At 39.3% G+C, this 14,338-nt stretch overlaps 1 protein-coding gene across 1 annotated transcript in view; it reads right to left on the reverse strand.

Moving 5' to 3' along the window:
• Positions 1 to 14,338, reverse strand: part of EMB1873 (porphyromonas-type peptidyl-arginine deiminase family protein) — a 40,444-nt gene that overhangs the window by 1,624 nt on the left and 24,482 nt on the right. The window contains exons 7-9 of the mRNA XM_088984105.1: positions 14,143 to 14,277; positions 10,372 to 10,601; positions 1,034 to 1,192 (exon numbers count right to left, since the gene is read on the reverse strand). Coding sequence (XP_088840231.1) covers positions 1,034 to 1,192; positions 10,372 to 10,601; positions 14,143 to 14,277 — 524 coding nt within the window. The remainder of the gene's footprint in view (positions 1 to 1,033; positions 1,193 to 10,371; positions 10,602 to 14,142; positions 14,278 to 14,338) is intronic.

Here is a 14,338-nt window from a genome sequence, read left to right on the forward strand (position 1 = left end):
TTCCTCCTCCCCTCCCTCCTCTTGAGAAGGCTTATCCCTCTTTGTTTTCAGGAAGCTAACGCCTCACCCCCCCCAGGTAGTATAACACCTCACGTCACGCCTCTGTTTTAAAACCTTGCTAGGAACATACAACTTTATTGTAGTAATAAATCATACCAGCCATTGAGTTGTCAGGTCAAGCCCATTATCAAACAAAAATTGATTACTGATTGTTTATTTTCTTCAAGACAAATTTATGCAATATTCAATCTTGTGGACTTCTACTTTCAAATATTTAGCACCTTTAACAAATACCATATAAAAGCAATAATCAGTTCGACCTATCTAGGGTTTGTCTTACATTGAAATAAGATAATAGCAACATAAATTTAAAAAGTACTTTACCCCCAGCGCACCAACCTTCATTGTATGTTTATGCATATATTAGGTTTTCCATGCTGGAAACCAGTGTTTTAAAAAAGACATCGGAGTTGTATGCCTGGTGGCACCCCTAAAATGCCCAGAGGTGCATGCTGGAAGCATTTATGCTTCTAAAATATATGCCTCAGGTACATGAGGTGTACCAGAGGTGTATGCCTCATGCACACCTCACGAAAAGAAATTAGGAAGGAAAACAAAGAAAAGAAAGGAAAGGGATAAAAGAATGAAACAAGAAACAAGAAAAACAAGAATTCCTCCCTTTTCTCTTCCTCCTCCCCTCCCTCCTCTTGAGAAGGCTTATCCCTCTTTGTTTTCAGGAAGCTAACGCCTCACCCCCCCCAGGTAGTATAACACCTCACGTCACGCCTCTGTTTTAAAACCTTGCTAGGAACATACAACTTTATTGTAGTAATAAATCATACCAGCCATTGAGTTGTCAGGTCAAGCCCATTATCAAACAAAAATTGATTACTGATTGTTTATTTTCTTCAAGACAAATTTATGCAATATTCAATCTTGTGGACTTCTACTTTCAAATATTTAGCACCTTTAACAAATACCATATAAAAACAAATAGTACAACCAAATGATGATCAAGACAGTTATGCCTTACTTCTTGATCTGGGAAGGCCAAAGAGAGGACACGATATGCTTCTTCATCCCACTTTTTATCACCAAATGCTGGTGCAATGATCCCTCCATTGGCAATATAGAAGTTTACGTAAGAAGCAGCAAGTCTTGTACCAGCTAGTCTTGGTTTGGCATCAACTTCCTGTCATGAAAATATTTTACGACTGGATGACAGAAAGATGTAAAATTTCATTTGTCTAATGTCCTCATCTGGCTACATAAAGTTGTGAATTAAGTGAAACACGTCAGTGTTCCCTTGTACATGTCAAAAACCAATCTAAAACTGTACTGAATATAAAATCTAAACTATAAGTTTCATTAACACCTCATTTATTATCCACACTGCTAGGATTTAGCTTGCACTTCAAAATTTTACAGATAATGATGTTCCTGCAAGTATAAGACAGTTTATTGACAAAAAAACATCTCTGGAAAAAGGTCCCAAAGTTCAGTGGCTCCCACTGTAGAGATAGCTGAGCTAAAGTTCTCCTTGAAACATGATTGCACTGTGTGTTGCAAATTTCCAATGGCACCTTTTGATAGAGGAGAAAAGTTCTATTGGTGCTCTTCAAAAGTTTTTTTTTTTTTTTTTTGGTAGTAAAAATAAAATTTACTAGAACAGCAAAAGAAGATACAAGAAAGGTGATCAGTAGTCACCCAAGAGAAAAGAAAGACCATAACACAATGTCACCCTAAACCACAAGACTTTACAAGTAAAATGAGATCCAGAATTTATATATATATCAACAGGAAAGAAAACAAATCACCCAACCGAAACCCATATATCCCCTAACATCTCAAACTAAAGATAATTTTAATCCATCAACTGGACAGATACACCTCTTAACACACTCCCAACAACTTGAAACCCCATGAACCCAATTTACAACACCAAACACTAAACTCTGTCAACCAACTTTTCCAGAGGCTTGAACCGGAGCCTCTTTGCTTCGGAAGCAGTGTTTTAAAAGTGCAAGGGCCAATTTGCACCTGAGGTGCAAGGCGCAAGGCGAGGCACACGCCTTTTTAAGCAAGGCATAAAATTACAAAAAAAAGCTATAAAATAAAAAAAGTCAGAAAATTAAAAAAAAATGTCAAAAAATAAAATAATATTAAACATAATGTTCGTAAAAAAGATATACTTGAAATTTAAAATAAATGTTTTAAAAAACCTATTATCTAAAATTAAAATACATAAACATAACATGTAAAGCGTATTCAAATGAAAATTAAAAAATAAAAGCAACCATATTCTTGACAGTATGGCCGGCCAGAAATAAGAGGAAGAGAAGAGAAGAGAAGAGAAGAGAGGAAGGAAGAAAGAAGGGTTTTGCAATGTAACAGTATTGGCGGTGCCACCCTTTATTTTAATACATATAGGGCGGTAGAAATAACAAGGGAAAAGACCCTTGTGCCCCTGAGTACAATAACAGACATAACAAAAAGAAAAAACGAAATAAAAAACACTTTAAATAGCCAAACAGGCCCTAACATCAGCAACTAAATTATCTTAACATTATTTGAACACTCCCCCTCAAGTTGGAGCATAGATGTCAATCATGCCCAACTTGTCACACAAATCTTTGTTCCACACATGGAGACCTTTGGTGAAGATATCTGCAAGTTGTTCTTCTGAGCTGACATATGGTGTACACACTTCTCCACTTTCAAGTTTCTCTCTAATAAAATGCTCGTCCACTTCAATGTGTTTCGTCCTATCATGCAGAACTGGATTAGCAACAATATTGATAGCAACTTTATTGTCACAGTAGAGTGACATAGGATTGCTTACTGCGAAACCCAATTCACCTAACAGATTTCTCATCCTCATCATTTCCGCAACCCCATTAGATCGCTCTATACTTTGCTTCAGCATTGGATCTAGCCACCACACTTTGTTTTTTGCTTCTCCATGTGACAAGGTTTCCTCCTACAAATGCACAATACCCACTGGTAGCCTTTCGGTCATTGACTGCTCCTGCCCAATCTGCATCAGTATATACTTCCACTTTTAAGTGACCGTGTTTCTGGAACAATAAACCAGCTCTAGGAAACTTCTTGAGATATCTCAAGATCCTCTCTGCAGCCTCAAAGTGAGTTGTCCTAGGGCTGTGCATGAATTGACTAAGGACACCCACTGCATAGGCAATATCAGGCCTGGCCATAGACAAATACAAAATCTCCCCACGAGTCTCTGGAACATCTTTACATCTTTCAAAAACTCTCCCTGACTGTCTCCCAGATGGTGATTAGGTTCAATAGGTGAATCAAATGGTTTTACCCCCAATTTGCCTGTATCTTCTAGTAGATCTAGTACATACTTCTGTTGGGAAATAAAGATGCCCTTGTGAGAGCGGGCAACTTCAATTCCAAGGAAGTATCATAAGGGGCCTAGATCCTTCACCTCAAATTTAGTGGCTAAGAATTTTTTCAGTCTCCGGATTTCAGCCTCTCAATCTCCTGTGATCACTATGTCATCCGCATACACAATAAAAGTTGCAATTTTACCTTCACCTCTTTTCACAAATAGAGTATGATCTGACTATCATTGTTTGAACCCCATCTGTTGAACTGCTAAATGAAACTTACTGAACCAAGCCCGAGGTGATTGTTTCAACCCATATAGAGATTTTTTTAACCTACACACCTTTTGTTCACTGCCTTTGGCACAGAACCCTAGGGGTTGGGTCATGTACACTTCCTCTTCCAAGTCACCATTCAAGAAAGCATTTTTTATGTCCAATTGATGAAGATCCTAGTCAAGATTTGCTGCCAAGGAAAGAAGAATCCTAATAGAGTTCACCTTGGCTACTGGAGCAAAAGTCTCTGCATAGTCCACTCCATATACCTGTGCGAAGCCTCTTGCTACCAGTCTATCCTTGTACCTTTCAACAGTTCCATCGGCCTTGTGTTTCACTGTGAACACCCACTTGCACCCCACTGCTTCCTTCCCTTCAGAAAGGTCTACCAACTCCCAAGTGCCATTTTTGTGTAAAGCGTCAATTTCTTCCTGCATTGCATCTGCCCATTCAGGTTTTGACAACGCTTTTGCCACAGTCTTAGGAACGGGGACACTATCCATAGAAGAGAGAAAGGCATGGTACGAAGGTGAAACATGCTCATAGGACACAAAATTAGAGATAGGATGATTAGTGGTACAAGACCTAACACCCTTCCTCTTAGCAATAGGAATATTAAGATCATCGATGACAGGTGAATCAACATTTAAAGGAGCAGATATATCAATGGGAGCAAGTGTACCTGGTTGATGAGACGGATCTGCCTCGGATGAATCCGATGATGTTGGTTGCATAGTGTCAGGCTCCACGGCTCTTGAACTCTGCTGGCTCTTATGGCGATCATGAAAAACCCGGAATGGAGGAGGATCGGGTAAAGAAGGTAGTTGAATTTGAGTCGTCGCCTGTTTCTCCTCAACCCTACTCTCCCCCTGAGGAGAAACCGAGAAAAAATGTTGATTCTCAAAGAATGAGACATCAATGGAAATATAGTACTTGCGAGCAATGGGATCATAGCAACGATACCCCTTTTGAGATAAAGGGTAACCAAGAAAAACACAAGGAATAGCCCGAGGATCAAGCTTACCACGAGTAGGGGATAGGTTATGGACAAAACAACGACACCCAAAAACACGCATCGGAATGGTGGACAGCGGGGCTGTAGGGAACAAGAGCTGATGTGGAGCCTTATACTCTTGTAGCCGAGAGGGCATGCGATTGATGATATATGTCGTACACAAGACTGCATCCATCTAGAACTGTTTTGGCATATTCATATGAATCAACAAGCCACGAACGACTTCGAGAAGGTGACGGTTTTTCCGTTCAGCCACACCATTTTGTTGGGGTGTCCTGGCACAAAAGCTTCACTGAAGTGACCCACTCGGAGCAAAAAACTTCGTGAGATCACTATGGAAATATTCCTTCGCATTGTCCGACTGGAAGATATGGATTTCCGTTTGGAACTGAGTGAACACCATGTGTTGAAAATCTTTCACAATTTGTGGCACTTCATCTCGAGATTGCATAGGGTAAACCCAAGTGTATCTAGAATAATTATCAATCAAGGTAACAAAATACTTATAGCCAACCGTAGTAGGTAGAGTAACAGAGCCCCAAACATCAGAATAAACAATATGAAATGGAAATTTAGATCTTTTATTTCGTAAAGGTAAAGAACTTCTACAATGCTTACTCAACTGACAAGTTTGACACTATAACTGACTCACTGACAATGACTCAAACAACTTTGGAAACATAACTTTTAACGACTCAAAAGAAAGATGACCTAAACGACTATGCCATAAATAGGCTTGACTCTCACTTGACAAACTCGTGGACTCTGTCGCCACTAGACCAGCATTATTCTCCAACACGTAGAGACCATCCACCATGCTTCCTCTACCAATCGTCTTCCTCAAGGTCAAATCTTGAAACACACATGAAGACGGAAAAAAAGTGACTGAGCAGTTCAAGGAGTGAGTCAGACTACTAATAGACAAAAAACCAATAGGTAATTTCGGAACATGCAGTACATTAGGAAGAGTAAGGCCAAGTGGGAGAGGTATGGTGCCTCGACCAGCTATGGTAGAAAAAGAACCATTAACCAGTCTTACCTTATCTCTCCCAAAGAGAAGGTTATATGTCTGAAACAAATTAGACTTACCGGTCATGTGATTTGATGCTCCGGAGTCAATAATCCAAGGAGAATCAATAGTATGAGATGACACATGGAAGGCTGTGGCATTACCTGATGTAGACACAAACGAGGTAGAAGGAGTAGGCCCAAAATCCATCTGGCAGAGAGTCCTACCATACAATTCCAAATGTTCACGGAATGAGTTGATAATATCTTCCTTAGGGTCAGAACTGGGATGTCTCTCCTAAGTTATCGAAGGACTAGTCTCTGTCGATGCCATATTAGCTGAGTTATACCTTTTTTGATTCTGCTGGCTTGGTTTCTTGCCCTGAACAGGTGCTGACTTCTTACCCAAATCCTGTGCCCATTTAGGTTTTCCATGGAGATCCCAACATGTATCTTTCATGTGTCGTGTCTTCTGGCAGTGAGTGCACCAAAGCTTGCTCTTATAATCTGATTTTTTCTGAATGTCACCCTTTTTAAAACCACCTCCGACATTTGTATCTGAACTTCCTTGGACAGCTAGGGCAACTGACTCCCCTTTTACACCATTCATCACACTTCTTCTGCTTTCTTCTGACTACACCAAGGTATACACCTCCTGAACTGATGGCAAGTCTTTACTACCCAAGATCTGCACCCTGATGGACTCATATGACGGATTTAGCCCTAGGAGGAAGGCAAACACTCACTGCTGAGATACAAGTGACTTATAGGCCTTTTCATCTTCATCACACTTCCAATTCACATTCTGATAGTGATCAAGTTCTTTCCATATTGATGTCAAATCAGAATAGTACATCGAGAGACTCCTCTCTCCCTGCTTGCAAGTAGAGGATTCAGCTTGTAGTTAATATATCTTGGCATAGTGTTTCTGCTCTGAATAGGTGGATTTCGCTTGTTCCCATATCTCACAAACAGTTTCAGCCCACATATAAGTCTTCCTTACTTGTGGCAGCATTGAAACCAAGAGCCAAAACATCACCATACTGTTCTCTTGGTTCCACCTATCATGCTCAACACTTCCATACTTCGGTTCCTTCACTCTCCCATTGATGTATCCTATTTTCCCCCTAGCAATTATGTAGAGTTTTATTCCCCTAGACCACTCAAGGTAATTCAGACCATCAAAGGGAATAACAGCCATGGGAAAGCTCATATCCATTCCCCCACTCACTCTATTGTGGCTCCCTGAAATCTCTGAAGTAGCAGAATTCTCAATCGACATGGTCAAACAATAAATCAGTCCCAAACACCAGACTTAGGACCCCTCCTTACTCCACGAAACAATGCTCCACTCAGTGCACACCCACACACTTGGGTTTAACAACCAAGTTGAGCACAAACAGTACCAAGAGGTAATATTCGACAAATTTTTGACCTGTATAGTTTTAACAGTCCCAACCTACCAGAATTCCAGAATGTCTAATAGCCACTAATCAGCAGAAGAGATCCTTCTTACATATAGTCAAATCAAACCATTGAGAAGACAGGTCATCCTTGACCTATAGTTGTCTTAACATATGAATAGGATCACACGATCCAAAAAAACAGGGGGTACATAGATTCGACAGCATTCAGTCGCCCAGACTCATAGGGTTTTCACTCGGCACATTGCCAAGGAGGGTAAAGAAGAGAAAAACAGGGAGAACTGTACCAGTTGTAGCTGTTTTTTCAGTCCTGAATCAGATTTCTGTTCCGCCCAAGTTTTTCTAGTCTGTTCGATTGTTCTCTCAGTAAGGTTGTTCAATCTGCTCTCTTTAATCAGTATTCCCACTCTGATACCATCTTGACAGTATGGCCAACCAGAAATAAGAGGAAGAGAAGAGAAGAGAAGAGAAGAGGAGAAGAAGAGAGGAAGGAATAAAGAAGGGTTTTGCAATGTAACAGCACTAGCGGCGCCAGCCTTTATTTTAATATATATAGGGTGGCAGAAATAACAAAGGAAAAGACCCTTGTGCCCCTGAGTACAATAACAGACATAACAGAAAGAAAAAACGAAATAAAAAACACTTTAAATAGCCAAACAGGCCCTAACATCAGCAACTAAATTATTTTAACACATATAAAGCATTTTCAAGCATGTAAAACCCACAACCTCTTTTTTTCCAATTGCTTCAAGTAGCTAATGTGTTGTAAAACATATTGCATTCTTGATTCTACGAGTCGCCTTTGTACCATGCCCCTCGAGGCAAGCTCGAACAAGTCTATGTTAGGGTCTGAAATTCTTATTTCTCACATAAAAAATAATGATTTTATAACTTTCATTGCCTTTTAAGAAGATATTTTATTGCAATAAATGAATGAACATTAGCAAATAGAGGGTTCTCGGAGACTCGAAAAAAGGCACATGCCTTTTTTAAAAGGCGTTAGACTCAAAAAAACAAAAAAACCAAAAGGCGCAAAATTTTAAAAAGGTGCCCGCCTGGGTTGAGGCGCAAGGCGCATCAGGCACATGCCTAAGCGCACCAGGCGTGCACCTAGGACTAGGCGCGCCTTTTAATTCACTGTTTGGAAGTTGTTCATTTAACCGATAATTAGATGACCAAAAGTCAGCTGACTCCTTATTTATTGGTATAGGTACTCTTCTCAGAAGAGACCATTCAACCATGGGTCCTGATCATCTGAATACATACATCATGACAAGTTACAGCAGCCTCACAATCAAAGCAAGGCCAGGCCTAGGTGATAAGAAAGTAAATTAACTCAATAATTTGCAATTGTGCAAGACAATATCAAGGATCTTATGATCCATTTTCTTATAAGTTTGTTTACTAAATCAAAACTATCCTTTAATATAAGGGAAGAAAAAAAGTAAAAGGCTAGAGTGGTCAAATCTGAAGGGAAGGGGATGAGAAAGCACGTAACAATAAGAGTTACTATGCTATTAATTTGAGAAAGTATAGAACAGCTTCAGACAAGGCTTAAGATTTGATGTGGGTATTGGCCAAAAGGTTAAATTCTGGAAGGACTGCTTGTGTGGTTGGATGTTTCCAAATGCATAATGGGAACATTATGATCTCCTCAGTTCTGTAGAGATTTAAATGATTGGGAAATGCCTTTGATATTGGAGCTGCTGCAGATGCTGTACAATGAATAGGTGGATATTAGTAGAGCAGATAGAAGAAAATGGACCAGGGAGAATTCAGGCTCTTTTATAATCAATCATCTTTCTTGATTGGCAGGTTTGGAAGGTATAGAGTTCCCTAGCAGCAAAATCTGGTATGTTACAGCGCCCCCTAAAATAGCTCTTCTCATATGGATAGCCACTTGGGACAAGATAATTACTAGGGACAACTTGATTAGAAGAGGGATGGTGGTAGATAACGCCAATTGCATGCTCTGTGATGGATGTTCAGAATCGGTGAACCATTTGCTACTTCATTGTGTCTTCTCACTTAATATCTGGTTGAAGTTACTTGGTTTATCTGCAGTCAGGGGCTGCTTCCCTATATCTGTTTTGGAGTTTTAAAACTGGAGGCCAGATGGCCTGGGCAAGAGGGGTAGAGTGGCATGGGGTATAGTTCCAGCAGCTATATTTTGGGCTAATTAGAAGGGAATAAATGCCAGGATATTTCAAAATAGTGCAAGCTTAGCATAAGTAACTAAAAGAGTTATGGAAATGATGCATTCATAGTTGGCAAATCACAGACTTTTGAGGGAAGAAGCTACAATTCTTTTCCCCTTGTTTGACAACCCTTTTTATAAGCAGTCAAGAAATGGTTTTATAGCATATCCTTGGTTTTTGTTTATTCCCAATGTACAGCCCCCAATAATACAAGGGTTTCTTTTGATTAGTATAACTTCTACCTTTTCTCAAAAAACAAATGATGATCAAATAGTAACACAATTTAATATTAATACAAACATTTTTTTTATCATTGGTACTACAAAACTAACAAGAATAATCAGTAATAATACTATCCAATGAAATAATAACAAAATCTAATGTGGTTATATACTTTTTATCATTGGTAATATAAAGGTTCCAGTGGCACCTTTTGAAAGAAGAGAAGCTCTAATAGTGCTCTTCAAAAGTTTTTAACTTGATCAGTAGTTAAGATGACCAAGACTCAGCTGACTGCTGATTTCCAGGTAATAGGAACTCTTCTCCACAGAACCCATTCAACTGTGGGTCCCAATCATCTAGGTACAAAAAGATGAAAACTTATGGTGGCCTCACAACCACAGTAAGGCCATGCCTAGGTGATAAGAAAGTAAATTAACTTTTGCAGTTGTGCAAGGCATGTGAAGGATCTTATGACCCATTTTCTTGAAAATTTGTTTAATAAATCAAAGCTATCCTTTAATCGAAGGGAAGAAAGGAAGTAAAAGGGTAGAGAAATACAAAACTAACACGGGGATGCAAAAGTATTGTAATAATAATAGTTGCCATGCTGTTAATTTGATGACAGTAACACAAAACTAACAAGAATAATCAATTATAATAGTATTTAAAGTTATGCTAACAAAATCAAATGTGGTAACATACCAACATTTTTATCATTGGTAATATATCAAAACTCACTAACATCTGTTAAGCAAAATTTAGGATAATTAATCATATAGTAATTAACCATAATACTGTTAAGCAATCTTCAACAAACCAGGATGCAACTAAATTGTGTTATCCTGCTTTTTGTTGAGACAGAGATAAAGAGTAACCTGAATTCCAGCTGACTCTTCATCTGTCATATAAAGTGGCCCAGGTATATGGATTTTGATTATTTCTAATGTTCTTCCCTTGGCATCTGTAGAGTTGGAGAGAACAGAAAATGCCCCTAAGGATCGCTCATACTGGGGATCTGATTCATCATCAGTCCATGACAACAGGACCACACCAGGCTTCACAAAGCAGCACATGTTGTCAATATGACCATTAGTATCATCATCCCCTGTAAAATCCCAGATTAGACGATTCAAAGCTACATGATACAGAAATAAAAAACCTACCTTTTTTTTCCTAAAAGAACATTAGCAAAAACTGTTGTTTAAACGATACAAAATTGTAATCTCTTGAGAAGCATGCAAACATAAGAAATAAGAATATGACAGTCAAATTAATGAAATTATCAGCATGCATTGGACAGGAGAAAATTTCAAGTATCTGGAACTTTCACACAATTGCTGAATTAATTATCTTGGTGGAGACCACAACTTCATATAATTCTCTTATATAATACCTTTGTGAAGAAGACCAAACATTACAAACTGGGGTTTCAATGTATCTGTTCTATTCATGATTAAGAATATATGATATCTTTTGTGACTTGGGTAAGATTTCCAGCTTTATATATCATGGTAGGTTTGTTTCTGTATGTCTATTTTTTATTGTAACCAACCATATGTAGTTTTATTGAACAATGCAGAGCATCATTTATCAATATATTTTTATTTTTCTTCAGAGTTTTAGTGTTGTTTAAATGAGGAGTGAGGAGGTGAGGCGTATGTCCAAATTTGTGGTAAGGTGTTTTGGCTCCGCCTCACCTCATGGCACATGCCTCAGTGCCACATCTCCATTGCCTTTTAAAACAAATGGTACTATTTTTTTTTTTATCAATAACCAAGAATTTCATTAAGATTAAAGAAGTATATATACAAGCAGAGGGAGTTAAGCTATCTTAACTCCCTTGCAACCAACAAAACAAAATTACAGGATTAGAAATGAGCCCAAAACAAAGAATTCCTAATCACCCCTTGCTTTGCTGACCCATCCGCAAATGAGTTAGCAGATCTCTTCACCCAACTGAATTTTATCTCAATATCTTTTGCCAGCCATTTAAATTTTTTCTTTCATTGCTGTAATTCCACATAGCAGTCTTGTCTTCCTTTAGCCATCTTATTACCACCTCCGAGTCCCCTTAAATTATCAGTCTCCTAATGTTCAACTCCCTTGCTCTTTGAACTCCCTCCAATGCCACCAAGACCTCAGCCCTTAGAGAGTCACCCTCTCCAATAGGGCCAGAGTAGCTGAAACAATCCCCTCCTCATTCCTGAATACTCCCCCAATACCTGACAAACCTGGGTTCCCAAGGCTGCTGCCATCGAATTTCAGTTTTAGGAAGCCCAAGGGGGGAGGTATCCAAGAGGGACTTATGTCCCTTTTAACCTGGGTAGAACTTGCTATCTCTTTCCAACTTCTCAACAGGTCATCCACAGTGAAGTCTATGAATAAATCCAGAGATTTCAGCCAATGTGCTACCCTAATGTGAATCAACTCCATTAGGTTCTCAATGTTTCTTTCTTCATTTTTTTTTTTGATAAAAAAAATGAGCTTTTATTAAACTAAGATAAGACTTTACAAGCATCCCTTAGAGAGGCACGGGATGCTACCTCTCTATAAAAAGCAAAGAGCAAAGAAAATTACAATGGAGCCCAAAACAATACATCCCTATTCACCCCTTGCTTAGCCAAAGCATCAGCCATCCCATATGCAGATCTCCTCACCCACTGTATCCTGAGATTCATATTCCTAGTAAGCCACTTAAACTTCTTCATTTCATTTCTGTAGCACCAGGTTATAGAGTCCAGGTCCTTTAGCCAGCCCACCACCACTTTTGAATCCCCTTCTATCACCAAATTTGCTAACTGTAACTCATTGGCAATGTTTCTTTCCTGTTCTGAAAAAATTCTTGAGTTTCTTTCTTCCCATAAGGTCCAACACAACGCAGCCCTCAGACACCTCCACATGATCCTTCCTCTTTTCATTGGCCAGCTGAAGATGAAAGGGGAAAACAAACTTTGAACATTCATTGGGGGGTTCCAGGTACACCCAAAAAGTGAGAAAACCCACTCCCATACAGTTTTAGCACAGTGGCAAGATACCAAAAGGTGGTAACCAGATTCCCCATCTGCCTTGCAGAGAATACACCGATGCAGGGATAAACAAGTCTTGGGTTTCTTTCTTTGAAGCAGATCACTTGTGTTGATTCTTTCCAGGAAAGTTTCCCAACAAAAACTCCTAACCCGAGGAGGAATGGGCTTGCACCAAACCTCTTTAACAGGGAAAGGCAAACCAGGAAGAGCAGGTTGCTGAGTTAAGGTTTTGAACAAAGATGCACATGAAAAAGAGCCCGAGGGTGAGGGGTCCAAAATCTGCTGTCCTCCTTTGAAGGGTCCAAGAAAACGTTTTCAATGATGGCCAAAAGGTTCGAAATGTTATCCAAATCTGTATCCCTGTCAGCCCTTCTCAATCCCAAATTCCACTCAAATCCAGAAGCAGAATAAGAAGGAACTAGGAAGGAAGAAATGGTCTCATTTTTCAAATCAGAGAGAGCATGCAAAGAAGGGAACTGGTACATTAAAGGAGTGTCCCCCACCCAAGTTTGTTCCCAAAATTTAATGAGGTTTCCTGAGTTCAAATCATACCTAACCCAAGGGGAGAAAACTGGTAGAAGGTCATGGATGGCTTTCCACGGCGAAGCACTAGTAGTCCTTGCCAAAATTCCAGGATCCCACCCATTGTCCTCCCGACCATGAATGCTAGCCACTATCTTAGCCCACAACTTACATTCTCTAAAGGGAACCTCCATAACCACTTCCCCAGTAAAGCCATATTTCTTTTTCTTATATTTCCAATCCCAAGACCTCCTTGTTTCTTGCTTTTGGTAACCACCTTCGACACCACCCTATGGTCCCTCTTTTCCTATCATGGCTCCCACAAAAAGTCCCTCATTAGCTTTTCCAGTTTGTTAAAGACCTCTGTTGGGACCTTGAATACTGATAGAAAATAAACAAGTAGATTAGCTAGTGTAGACCTAATCAATGTAATCCTTCCTCCCAAAGAGAGATAACTCTTCTTCCAAGAAGCAAGTCTTTTCTCAAATCTTTCCACCACCAGAATCCAAAAGCTTGCTTTCTTGGGGTTATCTCCTAGGGGAAGGCCTAGGTACTGTACAGGTCACTCCGAGATTGTACACCCTAGAGTATCTACATACTCCCTAATCTCCATTCCCTCCACATTCACTTCCATTATGCAACTTCTTCTCCCAATTTATCTTTAGATTTGACATTTGCTCAAACAATTGTATCACCAATTTCAAGTTCCTAATCCAACTCATGTTCCCACCTTCACAGAAAAGTATTGTGTCATCTGCAAATTGCAAGTGGGTAAGTGGTATCTCCTCCCTTCCTACCCTCCAACCCCTTATTAAATTTCTTGAGTCAGCTCTATGAATCAATTTTTCCTAAAACATTTGTAATTAGGATGAACAAAAGGGGGAGAGTGGGTCTCCTAGTCTTATTCCTCTCAAAGTTGGGAAGAAATCCACTACTGTTCCATTTACCAGCACCAAGTAGTGACAACTCCTAATGCATCCCAAAACCCATTTACACGAGGCAACCATATAAAACATTTAGATACAAAAGGCATATGTAAAATAAAAACAAATTTCATAAGCATAATCTATTAATGGTAGTCCAAGCATGAGTAAGTACCAAATAATCCATGAGGCAACCATATAACCTTCCTGACACCAAGATACATCTTAAGCTCATCCTCTATTTGTTCTTTAGTCAAAGTAGGATTCCGGTTCTTGTTTAGAAGGCACTCCTCAGTGGTGAGGCAAGTCCCTGAAAGAAGAAAAGAAAATGCAAATTAAAATCAAATCATGACAACTGTATTTTCAGAAGG

This window comes from Nelumbo lutea, chromosome 4 (genome assembly GCF_056320005.1).
Source record: "Nelumbo lutea isolate HS-2025 chromosome 4, American lotus-T2T, whole genome shotgun sequence".
In the NCBI taxonomy this organism is placed as follows: domain Eukaryota; kingdom Viridiplantae; phylum Streptophyta; class Magnoliopsida; order Proteales; family Nelumbonaceae; genus Nelumbo; species Nelumbo lutea.